Consider the following 19,748-nt stretch of genomic DNA (forward strand, 5'->3'; position numbering starts at 1 on the left):
ACTCAAGTGGCACAAACTATATAAAATAAAGGATAAAAAAGAATGCATGGAATTGGGACTAACATTATCAGAATTACCGCATGCAAGGAATCTGGCGTCTCTATTATCCCAAAATGAAAAACCAAGGGGTGAGGGTCCCTTTACCCAATGCAAACTGAAAAGTAAAAAAATGCCTCCAACAAGTGATGTCTCGATTATAGATGTCTTCCAGGACTTGGTAGTCAAAGACCTAATAGAAATTGAAACCTCGAGAAAACCATCCAACCTTAATAAAAAAGAACATGAAGCACTGTTGTCGCTGGAAAAGGATGAAAATATAATCATCAAGGCCTCCGATAAGGGGGGGAACACAGTTGTTCTTACAAGAAAAGATTATATGGATATGTGTCAAACCATCCTAAATGACAAGGAGAGTTATGAAATCCTCAAGGAGAATCCCATACAAAAGGATAAAGAGGAACTCTTTAAGATTTTAAACCGTGCAAAAAACGAAAACCTCATTGATTTAAATGAATTCAAATTCATGGCCATTGATAAACCACAGACCCCCACATTTTATGCCCTCCCCAAAATCCACAAGGGGACCACCCCATTAAAGGGGCGACCAATAGTATCAGGGATAGGGGGATTAACACAAAATGTGGGCATCTATATAGACAAGGTCTTGAGAAACTTCGTAGAGGCTTTACCCTCTTATACCAAAGATACCACAAATCTTCTACAAAAAATCAATGAGGTCACGGTGGATGATGACACCATTCTGGCCAGCATTGATGTGGAGGCATTGTACTCCTCAATCCCCCACACAATGGGTCTAAAAGCGGTAGAATATTTCCTGAATACAAGGGGGACCCACCTACAGCGACACAATACCTTCATTTTAGATCTATTAAGATTTGTATTGACAAACAATAATTTTCTCTTCAATGGTCGTATCTACCACCAACTCAGGGGAACAGCCATGGGTAACTCATGTGCACCGACATACGCAAACTTGCTCCTGGGTTGGTGGGAGGAAACCATGGTATTTACAGATGAGCGCCAACATCTAAACAGCCCGATCCTGATGTGGGCACGTTTTATAGACGACGTGTTTGTCCTTTGGGGGGGACTAGAAAGGGACTTCATTCAATATAGCAAAGAATTGAATGAAAATATTATCGGTTTGAGATTTACATCTGAATCCGACAATCAAAATCTGCCATTTTTGGATGTATATATCTCCAAAGATGACAAAGGAGGACTTATTTCAACTATATATAGAAAACCAACCTCCACAAATAGTCTTTTAAGATGGGAAAGTCACCACCCCATCCCATTGAAACAGGGAATACCAAAAGGACAGTACCTCAGACTAAGACGCAATTGCTCTAATGAACAAGAATTCATAGAACAAGCAAGGGATCTTAAAGCTCGATTCCTTGAAAGGGGGTATCCTTTGAGAACCCTTAAAAAAGCTTATCAGCACGCAATACAAAAGAAAAGGGAAGAACTCCTTATCCCAAAAAGAAGAGAATTGACTAATCAACCTATACGCCTAATTGGTACCTATGATAGATCAGACCAAAAAATTAAAGGAATACTCAGAAAACACTGGGGTATCCTACAAATGGACCCAGACCTCAAAGAAGTCATATCCCCCTGGGCACAGGTCACATATAGACGAGGAAGGAGTATAGGAGACAGAGTCACACATAGTCATTTGAAAAGCTCTAGACCTGACCCATGTTGGTTAGATCGAGGGAAAACGAGTGGGTGCTATAAATGCGGACACTGTAAGGCTTGCGCGGCTGTACAAAATACCAAAGATTTTAAGAGTTCATACACAGGAAAAAATTATAAAATCAAGGACTTCATAAATTGTAGTTCTAAAAATGTAGTCTACAAAATGACATGCAGTTGTCCCCGGGACTATATAGGAAAGACCACAAGGGAATGGAGAAGGAGGATCCTGGAACATCTAGGTGACATTAAAAATGATAGAGACAAACCGGTGGCTAGACATGTACATTCAAACCATGGGGGGGATGCAAAATGTCTTAAATTCACAGCCATTGAATTAATTCACCCATCAGTTAGAGGAGGAGATATAGACACAGTAGTTCTCCAAAGGGAATCTAAATGGATATTTAAATTGGATAGCTCTGCACCCCATGGATTAAATGAGAAATTAGATTTCTCTTGTTTCATTTAAAATCTTCAAAGTCTTTCTAACAGTTCATGAATATTTTAATAAATCCGAAAACCCCATAAAATAATTCACACACATCAACGGGCTATTAACAACTTAAATAGTCATCTAATACATTGTTATCGATCACCTTTGCGAAAAAAATATATAAAACTCTTGACACAAGAAATAGTATTTATGTATGAAGTAAAAGATACCATGTTAAAAAACAGATGGTTTACTGCCAAAAATATCTAAATAATAATATATCTAAATATAAGAATAAAAACCCACTCTAGTAGCTCAAATTTGGAATTTATAAACGGGTTTGTAGGGGTTAATGGTATGCAGTTCTCTGTATTTGTTTCCACAGACACTACATCTACACTAGTAGATAAGCCAGACACACCCTCCCCTCTCTCCCAATCTCGGGCAGCACTGGGTCTGATTCACATTGTGAATGCATGCGGTAACGCAAGCTGACTTGCTGTTTGCTGAGGGTGATTTAACTGTCTTTGACAGTTGTTCATGTCCAGCAGCAGCAATCACAGAGGCAGTGGTCCGTGATTGTGGTAGAAGAAGCTGGACAACACGGAGTCACTGACAGACACTACCCAATGGGAGGTGCTCTGGATTCCATTCTGTATCAGCTTCAACTATGGGGCACTCCCCTGGATACGTCACTGGAGGAGTGCACAATGAGGGAGGGAACAACCTGTATAAAGAGCAATAGAAAACACATGTGGGTGAGGACGTCACACGCCGGAACCAGCGTTTACTCCAGCACGAGGAAACAAGTGCTCTGAGGAATCTCTGCCACTGCAGAAGATTGAAACTTCAATACAGCTCCAACTTCATTTGTGCCCCCTGTCAAGGAGGTTATCTGGCCTTATCTCCCCTGAGGAATTCTGGCCATAAGGAAACGCGTCGGGAGAAAATAATGATTGATTGCCTAAAATCATATAAAAGAAACAAGTGAGGCTTCCCAGTCCCCAGCCATAAGAACGGAACAGGACTTTAAACACACTACGGAACGGGTAGGAGGGGTCATTACCCCACAGAGTTTTATATATATCCTCCTGGGAAATAGATCACTCACATGTTTTTGCAACAATTTGGAGCATTTTTCTTTAACTCTGCAAAGAAATGATGATATCACCAATATTGAATTGACTTTTTTTTGCATTGAGCACTATATCTCCTGTACTATAAGGAAGATTTTTTTGTAAACAGTCTTGTCCTGGTGTGTCATTTGTTTTACACACTTTTTAAATATGTTACAAGTAAAAGTTACATTTTAAACGAAACTCTAGTCCTATTCCAGTGATTCAATTATTAATTATTGTAGAGTATACAAAATATCAAGTCCTGCGGTGGAAGGCTTCAAATATACCACTAACACCTTACACTGAAATACTTGGGATATGGCAGGCTTCATCACAAATACGTCAAATTTAGAAACCTGGATAAACCAGGCAAAGGAAGTATTTTCGGAAAAAGAATTTTTACAGAAAAAGTATACACCGTCACTCAAAACGGCATTCAATGAGCTTAATAAATGTTACAAAGAACAAGCAATATCTTGGTGGGAGGTGCAAGCATTTGAAAATTACATAAAACACAGTATAGTCCCCAGAGGACTAAGAATAACACTAATACCAGCTACCAGATTACAAAGTCCAGAACTGATGCGTAGGTGGGAAACGGAAGCAACAACTAGCTCCCTGAAATTCATGCAAATTATACTGGACGAAGAAAAACGTATTCTGGAAATAGCAACAAAAAAACTTAAAGAACAAATAGAGGTGACCCTGAAATTCAAATCTGACTCGGAGTACATTGGGAAGGAAATACATCTACAAAACGCATTTGAAAAATTCCAATACAACCTTATAGAAAGGAAACATCACCAATTTACCCGGGATTTGCAAGATTTCAGGGAAAATAAGGCATATTGCTTTGAAGAAAGGAAAGGGAAGAATAAACCTGAAACGGACCAATCCTCGTCAGATACGGATTTCACAGAATCTGAACAAAATCTCAATAGTAGGAGTAGAATATCGAGAGGAAGAAATTACTCAAGACAGTTCAGGGGACGGGGCTTCTCTAGAGGGAGGAGCCCACTACAAACATGGGAAACCTCTCAAATGAATCCAAGCACCTTACCTTACCAGAATCAAATGATGTATACGAATACAGAGTCTTCATCTTTTTTAGAGAAAGAAGGGCAGAGGACACCCTATCAATTAAGAAACAGAGCAAACAATCCGAGATAAACAAAACTAACCACAGAATTATCAACTTATCCAATAGAGCCCTTTCTGACACAGAAATACAGGTACTTAATAAAGGCCTTTCGTTTGTACCTACAACCACCTATGAGGTTTTCAATTGGGTAAAGGATATCAACTTATTTACGAGGAAACTCAAGTGGCACAAACTATATAAAATAAAGGATAAAAAAGAATGCATGGAATTGGGACTAACATTATCAGAATTACCGCATGCAAGGAATCTGGCGTCTCTATTATCCCAAAATGAAAAACCAAGGGGTGAGGGTCCCTTTACCCAATGCAAACTGAAAAGTAAAAAAATGCCTCCAACAAGTGATGTCTCGATTATAGATGTCTTCCAGGACTTGGTAGTCAAAGACCTAATAGAAATTGAAACCTCGAGAAAACCATCCAACCTTAATAAAAAAGAACATGAAGCACTGTTGTCGCTGGAAAAGGATGAAAATATAATCATCAAGGCCTCCGATAAGGGGGGGAACACAGTTGTTCTTACAAGAAAAGATTATATGGATATGTGTCAAACCATCCTAAATGACAAGGAGAGTTATGAAATCCTCAAGGAGAATCCCATACAAAAGGATAAAGAGGAACTCTTTAAGATTTTAAACCGTGCAAAAAACGAAAACCTCATTGATTTAAATGAATTCAAATTCATGGCCATTGATAAACCACAGACCCCCACATTTTATGCCCTCCCCAAAATCCACAAGGGGACCACCCCATTAAAGGGGCGACCAATAGTATCAGGGATAGGGGGATTAACACAAAATGTGGGCATCTATATAGACAAGGTCTTGAGAAACTTCGTAGAGGCTTTACCCTCTTATACCAAAGATACCACAAATCTTCTACAAAAAATCAATGAGGTCACGGTGGATGATGACACCATTCTGGCCAGCATTGATGTGGAGGCATTGTACTCCTCAATCCCCCACACAATGGGTCTAAAAGCGGTAGAATATTTCCTGAATACAAGGGGGACCCACCTACAGCGACACAATACCTTCATTTTAGATCTATTAAGATTTGTATTGACAAACAATAATTTTCTCTTCAATGGTCGTATCTACCACCAACTCAGGGGAACAGCCATGGGTAACTCATGTGCACCGACATACGCAAACTTGCTCCTGGGTTGGTGGGAGGAAACCATGGTATTTACAGATGAGCGCCAACATCTAAACAGCCCGATCCTGATGTGGGCACGTTTTATAGACGACGTGTTTGTCCTTTGGGGGGGACTAGAAAGGGACTTCATTCAATATAGCAAAGAATTGAATGAAAATATTATCGGTTTGAGATTTACATCTGAATCCGACAATCAAAATCTGCCATTTTTGGATGTATATATCTCCAAAGATGACAAAGGAGGACTTATTTCAACTATATATAGAAAACCAACCTCCACAAATAGTCTTTTAAGATGGGAAAGTCACCACCCCATCCCATTGAAACAGGGAATACCAAAAGGACAGTACCTCAGACTAAGACGCAATTGCTCTAATGAACAAGAATTCATAGAACAAGCAAGGGATCTTAAAGCTCGATTCCTTGAAAGGGGGTATCCTTTGAGAACCCTTAAAAAAGCTTATCAGCACGCAATACAAAAGAAAAGGGAAGAACTCCTTATCCCAAAAAGAAGAGAATTGACTAATCAACCTATACGCCTAATTGGTACCTATGATAGATCAGACCAAAAAATTAAAGGAATACTCAGAAAACACTGGGGTATCCTACAAATGGACCCAGACCTCAAAGAAGTCATATCCCCCTGGGCACAGGTCACATATAGACGAGGAAGGAGTATAGGAGACAGAGTCACACATAGTCATTTGAAAAGCTCTAGACCTGACCCATGTTGGTTAGATCGAGGGAAAACGAGTGGGTGCTATAAATGCGGACACTGTAAGGCTTGCGCGGCTGTACAAAATACCAAAGATTTTAAGAGTTCATACACAGGAAAAAATTATAAAATCAAGGACTTCATAAATTGTAGTTCTAAAAATGTAGTCTACAAAATGACATGCAGTTGTCCCCGGGACTATATAGGAAAGACCACAAGGGAATGGAGAAGGAGGATCCTGGAACATCTAGGTGACATTAAAAATGATAGAGACAAACCGGTGGCTAGACATGTACATTCAAACCATGGGGGGGATGCAAAATGTCTTAAATTCACAGCCATTGAATTAATTCACCCATCAGTTAGAGGAGGAGATATAGACACAGTAGTTCTCCAAAGGGAATCTAAATGGATATTTAAATTGGATAGCTCTGCACCCCATGGATTAAATGAGAAATTAGATTTCTCTTGTTTCATTTAAAATCTTCAAAGTCTTTCTAACAGTTCATGAATATTTTAATAAATCCGAAAACCCCATAAAATAATTCACACACATCAACGGGCTATTAACAACTTAAATAGTCATCTAATACATTGTTATCGATCACCTTTGCGAAAAAAATATATAAAACTCTTGACACAAGAAATAGTATTTATGTATGAAGTAAAAGATACCATGTTAAAAAACAGATGGTTTACTGCCAAAAATATCTAAATAATAATATATCTAAATATAAGAATAAAAACCCACTCTAGTAGCTCAAATTTGGAATTTATAAACGGGTTTGTAGGGGTTAATGGTATGCAGTTCTCTGTATTTGTTTCCACAGACACTACATCTACACTAGTAGATAAGCCAGACACACCCTCCCCTCTCTCCCAATCTCGGGCAGCACTGGGTCTGATTCACATTGTGAATGCATGCGGTAACGCAAGCTGACTTGCTGTTTGCTGAGGGTGATTTAACTGTCTTTGACAGTTGTTCATGTCCAGCAGCAGCAATCACAGAGGCAGTGGTCCGTGATTGTGGTAGAAGAAGCTGGACAACACGGAGTCACTGACAGACACTACCCAAAGGGAGGTGCTCTGGATTCCGTTCTGTATCAGCTTCAACTATGGGGCACTCCCCTGGATACGTCACTGGAGGAGTGCACAATGAGGGAGGGAACAACCTGTATAAAGAGCAATAGAAAACACATGTGGGTGAGGACGTCACACGCCGGAACCAGCGTTTACTCCAGCACGAGGAAACAAGTGCTCTGAGGAATCTCTGCCACTGCAGAAGATTGAAACTTCAATACAGCTCCAACTTCATTTGTGCCCCCTGTCAAGGAGGTTATCTGGCCTTATCTCCCCTGAGGAATTCTGGCCATAAGGAAACGCGTCGGGAGAAAATAATGATTGATTGCCTAAAATCATATAAAAGAAACAAGTGAGGCTTCCCAGTCCCCAGCCATAAGAACGGAACAGGACTTTAACACACTACGGAACGGGTAGGAGGGGTCATTACCCCACAGAGTTTTATATATATCCTCCTGGGAAATAGATCACTCACATGTTTTTGCAACAATTTGGAGCATTTTTCTTTAACTCTGCAAAGAAATGATGATATCACCAATATTGAATTGACTTTTTTTTGCATTGAGCACTATATCTCCTGTACTATAAGGAAGATTTTTTTGTAAACAGTCTTGTCCTGGTGTGTCATTTGTTTTACACACTTTTTAAATATGTTACAAGTAAAAGTTACATTTTAAACAAAACTCTAGTCCTATTCCAGTGATTCAATTATTAATTATTGTAGAGTATACAAAATATCAAGTCCTGCGGTGGAAGGCTTCAAATATACCACTAACACCTTATTCTTCTTTTTATGGCCCTAATAAGCGATACGTCTCTATGACAACAAAATATACAAAATGACAATACAATGTTCTGTCCGAGTATGACTACAATTCAAGTTAAATTTTATGTTCTTATATATATATATATACAGTGTCTTCAGACATGGGATGTGATCCTCTAAGTGAGTTATTTTATAGGGATATCTCTTCTTATGATTTTCCTCTATGTTTTTAGTTAGCGTAAATATGGAGTATCTTACTAACATATTTTCGTATGGTCTTTTTCTTATGTTCTTTTTTAGTTTGGACCAACTAGTGTCTTTTAGGTGTAACTAATAAATTTTTTAGCACACCTTTTGTATTTCTATGTATTTTAACCCGTTAGTGACCGTCAATACGCCTTTTAACGGCGGCCACTAACGGGCTTTATTCTGATGCATATGCCTTTTTACGGCACTGCATCAGGATAAAGTAAACAGAGCATCGAGTGTCAAATCTCCCTGCTCTCAGCTGCTAGAGGCAGCTGAGGGCTGGGAGCGTCCCTGCTCTGCCGGGTGAGATGGATATTAGTATCGATCTCACCTGTTTAACCCTTCAGATGCGGTGCGCAATAGCGTGCACCGAATCTGAGTGGTTTTGGAGAGAGGGAGGGAGCTCCCTCTCATCCCACTGACACCCGGCGATACGATCGCCGAGTGTCTGTGTCTCTAATGGCAGCCGGGGGCCTAATAAAGGCCCCCAGGTCTGCCTGGAGCGACTGCCTGCTAGATCATGCCGGAGGCATGACCTAGCAGATGCCTGTCCGTTTTAAACGGACAGGCAGTAATACACTGCAATACAAAAGTATTGCAGTGTATTACAATAGCGATCGCAGAATCGCATATTATAGTCCCCTAGTGGGACTAGTAAAAAAAAAGTTTAATAAAGTTAATGAAAAAAAAAATGTGAAAAAAAATGAAAAACCCAGCTTTTCCCTTTATACAATGCTTTACTATTAAAAAACCAAAATAAAGTAAAAAAGTGACACATATTTGGTATCGCCGCGTCCGTAACGACCCCGACTATAAATCTATAACATTATTTAACCCGCACGGTGAACGCCGTAAAAAATTTAATAAAAAACTATGGAAAAATTGCTGTTTTCTGTGAATCCTGACTTTAAAAAAATGTTATAAAAAGTGATCAAAAAGTCGCATCTACTCAAAAATGGTACCAATAAAAACTACAAGTCTTCCAGCAAAAAAAAAGCCCTCATACAACCGCATCGGTGAAAAAATGAAAACGTTACGGCTCTTCAAATATGGAGACACAAAAACAAATAATTTTGAAAAAAAAGCGTTTTTACTGTGTAAAAGTAGTTAAACATACAAAAACTATACAAATTTGGTATCGTTGCAATCGTAACAACCCGCTGAATAAACTTATGGTGTTATTTATATCACACGGTAAACGCCGTTGATTTAAGACGTGAAAAAGAGTGGCGAAATTTCAGGTTTTTTTCTATTCCCCCCCCAAAAAAAAGTTAATAAAAGTTAATTAATAAATAATATGTCCCCCAAAATGGTGCTATTAAAAAGTACAACTTGTCCCGCAAAAAACAAGACCTTATACAGCTATGTCGACGCAAAAATAAAAGAGTTATAGCTCTTGGAATGCGACGATGGAAAAACGTAAAAAATGGCTTGGTCATTAAGGTCTAAAATAGGCTGGTCATTAAGGGGTTAAATCTTCTTGTATGTTTATTGTGATCACAGCGTTTTGCCGTAACCCGCCCCCTGCTCTGACCTTTAACCTAACCCGGTAGTCATCCGGTTCTTCTGGGTTATATAAACAGTGAATCTTCTTTGAATAATCACTTGTACTCTGACCTGACGAAGAGGCCGGTACGGCTTCGAAACACAGTTTTTTGTTGTTGTTATATGTACAATTAAAGAATTTCATCTTCACACGGCTGCGCCCTTGGATCTTTCCGACCTTTTTTACTTTTTTACTGGATTCGTTCAGCGGAGTTTGTGTACTCCAAACCTCCGGATCGGGAACTGTGGCTGCAACCGGCTCTTATAAGGGCACTTTTGAATACGCCAGTTTGGGTTGTTGTGCTCCTAGCATAACATCACCAGGTCAGTATATTTGACCACCCTTCTTTTTCTCCACAACTATACAGATTCAGGCACGATGTGCACTTTGTTTCTACTTTTATCTCCATAGCGTGATTATCTAAGGCAGACAGAATGTGTTTATTTGAAACTTTCGTCTTTCCTCAACTGTTATTTGTATTCAGTAACTCACTCCTTTGGCTTGATAGAAAGATATTTTTCTGAATTGAATCGAAGAGAAAAAAGGCAGAGAATGAAACAATTTTATTTAACTGCACCTATGAATGAGGGTGGATTTTCAATCTCCGGCTTGGAGTGTTACTTCCTAGGCCTCACAGCTCCGTCACTATTTTATCTGGGTCATCTGCTTATTGATTTGAAGTTACTGTGCTATTTCAATGCCAAAATATTTTTCACGTTTTGGAAACTGGCATCTTGGAAGGATCAAAATTTAAAAATGACCCTTTATATACTATGTTCCAGAGAGTTCGGAAAGAAATTAAATGGATATTTTTAATTACTAATTTTCTGTCAATTTATTCTTCACGAAATAATTATAATCTTCCAAATTTGTAGGAAAGCGAGACTTCAGAATTCTGGGGAAAAAAAGAGGACCGATCCTTGTGTCTCCGCTATTTAAGGGAGGTGTGATACTTCCTTTGGAGGGTTTGTCAGTCCAATTTTTCTTAACTACCATAGATTTGTTTTAGATACCTCCTCTATGGTTGATTATAATACACAATCTTCAGTCATTTTGGACTTTCTAAATTCTTGGATGGAACCCGGCTATTGTATAAATTTATTCCTATGTCACTTCCAAATTTAGCTTTGAATTTAGAATACACTGGAAACACGATTTAGGGGTAATGTCAGAGGATAGATGGCACAATATATTACATATTGTGTAATGTCTTATCCTTGTGTTCAATTTATGTGTAGAGATAGACTCTATTATTCTTTATCCTTTTTGGATAGAATTGTGCTGTGTCAAACCCCTTAGGTGTATCTGGTGTGGCGCTTTGAATGCTTATTTCATACACATGATTTGGGCTTGCTATAGAATTGAGGTATATAGGCCAAAGATTTTGGCATATCTACAGCTTAAAATTATTACGGCAATGCCGTTTGTCTCTTAGGCGATATGTCTGAAGTGTCCTTTCACTCTACACATGAAAATAAATAAACCGTTATGACTGTTATTTCTGGCAAGGCTTCTTATAGCGAGAAAATGGATGTCCGCCCATGTAATAGCTAGTAAAGCTTGGCTTAAATGTGTAAAAACAGATTTATTATTATGAGCGTTCTTTTAAAGCTGAGGGGTTAGTACAATCCTCAGATGCGCAACTTTCACTGTAGCCTAAGTTATTTGTTTAGGTTGTTGTTTTTTGTTTTTTTTCTCTTTATGATACATGGGTTGGGGGGGATAATGTGTATATCTCCTTTTATAGAATTTTGTGATAAATTCACTGTATATAGTGTTTAAATTCTGTAAAAGTGAAAGAAGATTATATAAAAAATTAAAAAGTATCAATGCATGATCAGTGGCTTCTTATCATCAGCACTGGACATGTTAGGTGGATGTTCTGTGAAGAGATCAAAAGACTACCAGAGTGAACTATAACAAAGAAATAACAGCAATGTCTTGACACCAATTATTTTTTAACATTTTAATTAAAAAAAAACAACAAACTTTTGTGTAAGAACAGAGAACTGTAACAATTAATGGGATAACTCATTGAATCACAATAATCATTCATGTTCATGGTTTCAGATGGTTAGGTTCAAAAAGCCATTTACAATGGGTATATTTTAGTTTTTCATTAATCAGGTTGTCTCATAAAGAGAACCCATTTACTAGTCCCCTATTAGGGTATATAGACATCATAGAGGGAGCCTTAAATGGAAGACCTCCCTTTATTAAAGTCAATATATTCTAATGTGCACTCACAACTAGCGGCCCCCACTCTAGTATATCCAGCCCATCATTTAAATGGCCGCCATGTAAAACTAGTCCAGTAAAAGAAGCCGGGATCCAATTTCTGTTTACAAAAGGGTTGTCAGCTGATCATCAGCTTCTGTGTAAAAAGGGATTGTCTTTATGAGGCAAACTCATATTATTAAAATGCAGAAATTACTTGGCCAACTTTTCTTTCATTCTTTATATGATGCAAATACTTTATTATTATTATTAGGACCGACAATGTTCGGCTGTAACTGACCTTGATCCGTGCCAAGTAGTGCAAACTCTGGTATATCATATGTTCTATGTTGTTATGTTTAAAATGTCTTGGTCACTCAATTCCAAACCTTTTTCCACATCCTCTGTGTTATCTTCATACTCAGAGTCACCTATTGTTTTATAAACCACCCCGACTGGTGTCTTTACTTTCTGTAGAGTCAGTCTCCGAGGATTTTTTTGAACGTGAATGTATTTTTCTGTGATGTATGCATTGTCCTCATTTTCTGGGTAATCTTCTGCCAGTGTTTTTTCTAATGGTTCATCAGTAAGTTGCTCTTTTATAAAGATGGCTCCATTTGATGTTCTGCTATTTTGATTTGTCGGTTGTACACTTTCATCTTTTGATAGTAACATGGAATAGTGAGAATTATCGACTCCCTCATACTTAGTATGGTCAAGTTTTTCCGACTCCAAATCCTCTTTAAGATCAGGAAGTATTTCATTTCTCCTTATTTGCTGTTCCGTGGTTTGTTTTTGACCTATTACTGTTTCATTTATAAGTATAAGTTCAGGTAGGCCTTTTTCAATAGACGTTTCATCATAATTTCCACCCTCTTTGGTTTGTGATTTAAAGACATTCTCTTTTGTTGAATTCTGTATTTTCTCCAATTTCATTATCTCATCTTTAATATCTTTAGTATTATTTGTTTTGTTTAGTTCTGAAACTAATTCTTCTAATCCCTGCATGGCCTTCAGACTGCTTTGTTTGTCATTATCTAGAAGAATGGCCATAAAAAAATGATTATGTATGTTTTTTACTTAGTGTTTACTCTTAATCTAAAATAAATCATTTTCACCTTTTGAATAAAAATATGTACAGTACATTTCCTGCTGTACCAACCAACGTGAGTTGAGATCCATATATACTCGCCAATGACAATGATCAAAATAGTTTTATTGAATAACTACTTTGACTATTGATCACTAGCAGAAATCCAAAGAACAAAAATCTATAATCATTATGGGTTCCCAATGGGGATAAAAGGAGTTAAACAGTTTATTTACCCCCTCCATTTGCTTAACTATAATAAAAAATCTTTCATATCTTAATTTTATATATATTAATTTGAAATGTTGACTTGTAGTTTGATCAGCATTCACATATAAATCATAGATATAATGTATCGAGTGACACCTAATTTACAGTAGATGACACACTGCCACCTTGAGGTAAAATACAGGATGAAAATATATTTATTACGATGTTGAAAAAATGCTACAGCAAACATGTACTAACCTGCACATATCCCTAATGTATATGTTTTTGCCACATATCCCTAACTTACCGTATTTTTCGGACTATAAGACGCAGTTTTTAGCAAGAATAAATCTTGCTAAAAAGTCCCTGCGTCTTATAGTCCGCAGTCAAGGGACCCGGCATCGCCGGGCCCCATGACCGCTTCATTACTAAACCCCTTCCCGACCCATGACGTGTCGGCACATGATGGAGCTGGAGGGGGGTGATGTATGGAGCGGGCTCACAGGATAGGGGATACATGTGTGATCAATAAGGATAACGGGGACCGAAAGTTACCAAGAGCGCTGCATGAGAAGCTATGACTTCCGCGTTCTGTGTCCGGCTACTTCATAGAGATCAATGGGACTCTTCTGCTCATGCGTGAGTGGCTCTCCATTGATCTCTATGGAGCTGCGGAACAGATAAGCCGGACACAGAACCCGGAAGTCCAGGCTTCTTATGTAGCGTTCTGGGTTACTTTCGGTCCCCTGTTCTCCTTATCACTGGTGGTCCCAGCGGTCGGACCTCCAGCGATCTCACATGTGATAGGGGATAAATGTGTTTTATGGCAAACCCCTTTAACTAGTTAAATGCCGTGGTCAATAGCGACCGCAGCATATATAGGGGTTTTTCTATGTAGGACATTTATGACATATCCACAGGATATCCAAAGAAGTAGTAGGACAACAGCACACGTCTTCAAATCATCAAAGTGGTTTTATTGTCAAGACATCCACAAACGACAAGCAACGTTTCGATCCATAGTGAGTGAAGGGTCTTTGTCAAGCCTTCACTCACTATGGGTCGAAACGTTGCTTGTCGTTTGTGGATGTCTTGACAATAAAACCACTTTGATGATTTGAAGACGTGTGCTGTTGTCCTACTACTTCTTTGGATATACATCGTGCTGGAGTTGGTTTGCCTGGCTTGACAGCGTGCACCGCACCATACTCGGGACTAGTGCTGCTTCAAAAATCTCCTTTTTTCTGATATCCACAGGATATGTCATAAATGTCAGATAGATGCAGTTCCCACCTCTGGGACCCGCACCTATCTCTAGAACGGGGCCCCCTAAACCCAGTTCTAGCTTTCTGTGCTCTCCCGGCCAGTCGCTGAGCTACGCTGTTTCCGTCACTCCCATAGAACTGAACAGTAGTTACGGAAACAACGTAGCTCGCATGCTACGCTGCTTCCATAACTGTCATCCACTATTATGGGAGTTAGGAAAACATCATAGTTATGCTGTTTCAGTAACTCCACATGTAGCCAAAAAGTGTAAAAAAAATAAATATTAAAAGTTAAAAAAACACCTTTCCCCATTTTTTCCCAAGCACAATGTAAAATATAAAATTATTTGGTATCGCTGTGTCCGTAGAAGTCCGATCTATTACAATATACCATTATTTAACTCGCACGGTGAGTTTAAAAATGTAAAACACCAAAATAGTTTTTTGGTCACCTCAGTGCTTAAAATATGATATAATAAAAAAAAAAGTGATCAAAAAAATTGTATGTACCAAAAAATGGTCCCAATAAAACTACTCCCGCAAAAAGTAAGCCCTCACACCTCTCAATCGATGAAAAAAAAATATTAAAAAAATTTGGCTCTCAGAATATGGTGAAACAGAATAAATAATTTTTTAACAAATCATTTTTTTCCTATTTTCTGTTGTCTAAAACCTGGGTGCGTCTTATAAACCGAAAAATACGGTATATGTTTTTATGTAATTATTACAGTTTGGATGAGAATACGTTTTGTAAAGTAGTAGTTTAAGAAGTGTAAAAATTAAATTTACAAGTTGCATATTTGCATACAGAAATGAGTTAAGAGCTAGTGGTGCATCCTAAATTTAATTATAGGGGATAATGAATACAATGTTCTAGCAAAGGCTTCCAGAACCACAAAAATGTATTAGGATGATTTAGCAGTATGAAAGGGAGTTTCATATTAATTATATAGTACGTTGCTATTTATTTGACTTTAGAAAATTAAATCGACTTCTTGACAGCCAGGAAGATTAAGTAAATTTATCTGTGGATGTTCCTCAAGATGCTTGCTATTTTCTTGCCAAATAAGGCCCTGTTCACATCACGATTTGGCCCTACATTTAGCGTGTATGCCAGGAAAGCTACCGACATAAGACTTTATTAGCCCGAGGGAGGCCAAAAGAGTGTTCTTTTATTTTTTTGGCCTTCTGTCCTGCTGGTATGTGTCGGTATACCTTTTTTTTTTTTTAGGTATGGAATAGCGTAGTAGACTACGCTATTCCATACAATGGTATCCCATTTAAAAAAGTTATACCGTGCAGCAGAGTTTTTTTTAACATAGAAACCTATGGGTGACGTATGCTATATAGTCACAGGCATCTGTTAAACATATACCTCATGAGATTTTTAATGTTAAATGTAGGCCAAAAACGCGATGTGAATGGGGCCTAAGACTTTCCTTAGGTGCCTTCACCCAATATATATTGCAACCCATGATATTAACGGCCGCAGAATAGTCCTGGAAGCAGTTGGATGCAGAGGACGTTTCAGTTACTGGTCTACAGATCATTGCTGAGAGGAAAACCTCCAGCCTTTCAGGGTGCCCTTAAAGGGGTTGTCCCAAGTTGATAAATGGAGCTATAAAGCTCCCCCATGTAAAAATAAGAAGAATTCTAATTACCTGTCCGTCGTCCAGCGATGTCGTTTTCTTGCTATTCTTGATTGAAGTTGCGGTCGGTCCCTCTTTGTATCCTGCTCGTTGCCTAGGTTCCCGGCCACCGCTATTTACCTTTAGCGGTGGCCGCGCATGCGTAATGACATCCTCTGCGTCCGGAGCAGAGGATGTCATTTGCTCGTGAACGCGCATCTCGGTGCTTCTCGGCGCATGCGCAGAAGATGCAGTGGAAAGGCACCCGTCGCAAGGAGAAGTCTGCGCTCCGCTAAAGGTAAGTGTGTATATGTTTGTGTGTGTGTGTGTGTGTGTGTGTCTGTGTATATATGGGTGTGTTTGTGTATGTGTGTGTGTGTGTGTGTGTGTGTTTATGTGTGAGTGTATATATGGGTGTATTTGTGTGTATGTGTATATGTTTGTGTATATTTTTGTGTTTGTGTGTGTATATGTTTGTGTGTGTGTGTTTTTGTATATGTGTGGGTTTGTGTATGTGTTTGTGTATATATGGGTGTGTATATATGGGTGTGTTTGTGTACATATGTTTGTGTGTATATGTGTGTGTGTATATGTGTGTGTTTGTGTATATATGGGTGTGTTTCTGTATATGTTTGTATGTGTGTTTGTGTATGTGTGTTTGTGTATATTTGGGTGTGTTTGTGTACATGTGTTTGTGTATATGTGTGTGTGTTTGTGTATATATGGGTGTGTTTGTGTATATGTGTTTGTGCATATGTGTGTGTGTGTTTATGTGTGAGTGTATATATGGGTGTATTTGTGTGTATGTGTATATGTTTGTGTATATTTTTGTGTATGTGTGTATATGGGTGTGTTTGTGTATATGTTTGTGTGTATATGTTTGTGTGTGTGTGTGTTTTTGTATATGTGTGTGTTTGTGTATATATGGGTGTGTTTGTGTACATGTTTGTGTGTATATGTGTGTTTGTGTATATATGGGTGTGTTTGTGTATATGTTTGTGTGTGTTTGTGTATATTTGGGTGTGTTTGTGTGTGTATATGTGTGTGTGTTTGTGTATATATGGGTGTGTTTGTGCATATGTTTGTGTGTATGTGTGTGTATTTTTGTATATGTATATTTGTGTGTTTGTTTATGTGTGTTTGTGTATATATGGGTGTGTTTGTGTACATGTGTTTGTGTGTATGTGTGTGTTTGTGTGTATATTTGTGTGTATATGTTTGTGTGTATGTGTTTATGTGTGTTTGTGTAATATATGGGTGTGTGTTTATGTGTTTGTGTATATGTTTGTGTGTGGTTGTTTGTGTGTGTGTGTGTGTAGGTGAGTATAAGTATCGGTATTGTTCACATTGATAACTTTTTTTTTATGTTGTTGCAGATTTTGATGTACCAATTGGACTACGTCTTCAATTCTTTGGACTACTGCGTAGATCTACGTTTTTTGAAAATTTTAATAAAATGGTTAACGAGGGTTTTGTTGGGGATTTCTTATTTCAATAAAAAAAAAATTGTCTTTGTCTTTTTTTTTCAAACTTTATTAGTGCCTAGATAATGGTAGTTGGCTGATTGACAGCGTCCATTATTAAGGCGGTACTTAGTGTTAGCTGGTGCAGAGGCTAGCACTAACCACCCATTATTACCCCGGTACCCACCACCACCAGGGGTGCCGGGAAGAGCTTGGTACGATCCAGTACCCGACCATCTGTTGTGATGGTCGGGTACTGGGGCGGCCGTAGGCTGGTATTATGAGGCTGGGAAGGGCCAAAAACAGTGGACCTTCCCACCCTTGTAATGCTAGGCTGCTGCTGCTGTGTTGTATCGGGCTGGTTATAAAAATGTGGGGGACCCCCACGTCGTTTTTTTTTAAAATTTAACAATAGACGTTGGGTCCACATTTTTAATAACCAGCCATATACAAGGCCGCAGCAGCCTGGCATTACACGGGTGGGAGGGGCCACTGGTTTTGTCCATTCCCAGGCTAATAACACTGTGTTGTTTGTGGCTGGTTATGATAAATTGGGTGGAACCCCATGTCTTTTTAATAAAAAAAAATAATAAATAATAAAAAAAAAATGACGTGGGGTCCCCCCCATTTTTATAACCAGCCAGATACAACACAGCAGCAGCAGCCTAGCATTACAAGGGTGGGAAGGTCCACTGTTTTTGGCCCTTCCCAGCCTCATAATACCAGCCTGCGGCCGCCCCGGAGCCCGACCATCACAATAGATGGTCGGGTACTGGATCGTACCCAGCTCTTCCCGGCACCCCTGGTGGTGGTGGGTACCGGGGTAATAATGGTGTTTAGTGTTAGCCTCTGCACCGGCTAACACTAAGCCTCCCCTTAGTAATGGACCTTGTCACTCAGACAGCGGCCATTACTAAAGTGATAGTAATAAAACTTGAAAATAAAACACAAAGATATAGATAAAATATTTTATTGAAATAAAGCACCCCCAACACAACCCTCATTAACCATTTTATTGATGAAATAAAAAAGCGTCATCTAAGTAGTCCTCGAAACCGACGTAGTCCAAACACCAAACCTGTAAAAAATCAAAAATATAAAAAAAAAAAATGAAATAAAACATGTCGTAGGCTTAGTTTCACTTTCATGTGTGATACTGACTGTTATACCATGTATAGAAGCCTGCGGCAAAGTTGGCTTAGATACAGGGCAGACAGTATCATACATGGCCATACAGACATTTATACAAACAAACATACATACATACAAGCAAACATACATACAAGCAAACATACATACAAGCAAACATACATACAAGCAAACATACATACAAGCAAGCAAACATACAAGCAAGCAAACATACATACATGCAAGCAAACATACATACATGCAAACATACATACATACAAGCAAACATACATACAAGCAAACATACATACAAGCAAACATACATACAAGCAAACATACATGCAAGCATACATACATGCAAACATACATGCACATATACACATACAAACATGACAACATACATACAAGAAAACATACATACAAACATACATACATACATGAAAACATACATACATGCAAACATACATGCACATATACACATACAAACATGACAACATACATACAAGAAAACATACATACAAACATACATACATGAAAACATACATACATGCAAACATACATGCACATATACACATACAAACAAGAAAACATACATACATGAAAACATACATACATGCAAACATACATGCACATATACACATACAAATATGACAACATACATACAAGCAAACATACATACATACATACATACAAGCATACATACATACATACAAGCAAACATACATACATACATACACATACATGCACATATACACATACAAACATGACAACATACATACAAGAAAACATACATACAAAC

At 38.3% G+C, this 19,748-nt stretch overlaps 1 protein-coding gene across 2 annotated transcripts in view; it reads right to left on the minus strand.

Moving 5' to 3' along the window:
* Nucleotides 1–12,193: 12,193 nt before the first annotated feature.
* The window catches only part of LOC142748064 (uncharacterized), a 56,210-nt gene continuing 48,655 nt past the window's right edge, over nt 12,194–19,748 (minus strand). For both annotated transcript variants that reach the window (XM_075855188.1, XM_075855187.1), the window contains exon 9: nt 12,194–13,202. In XM_075855188.1, coding sequence (XP_075711303.1) covers nt 12,511–13,202 — 692 coding nt within the window. In that variant the 3' untranslated portion in view covers nt 12,194–12,510. The remainder of the gene's footprint in view (nt 13,203–19,748) is intronic.

This window comes from Rhinoderma darwinii, chromosome 3, assembly GCF_050947455.1.
Source record: "Rhinoderma darwinii isolate aRhiDar2 chromosome 3, aRhiDar2.hap1, whole genome shotgun sequence".
Taxonomy (NCBI): Eukaryota; Metazoa; Chordata; class Amphibia; order Anura; family Rhinodermatidae; genus Rhinoderma; species Rhinoderma darwinii.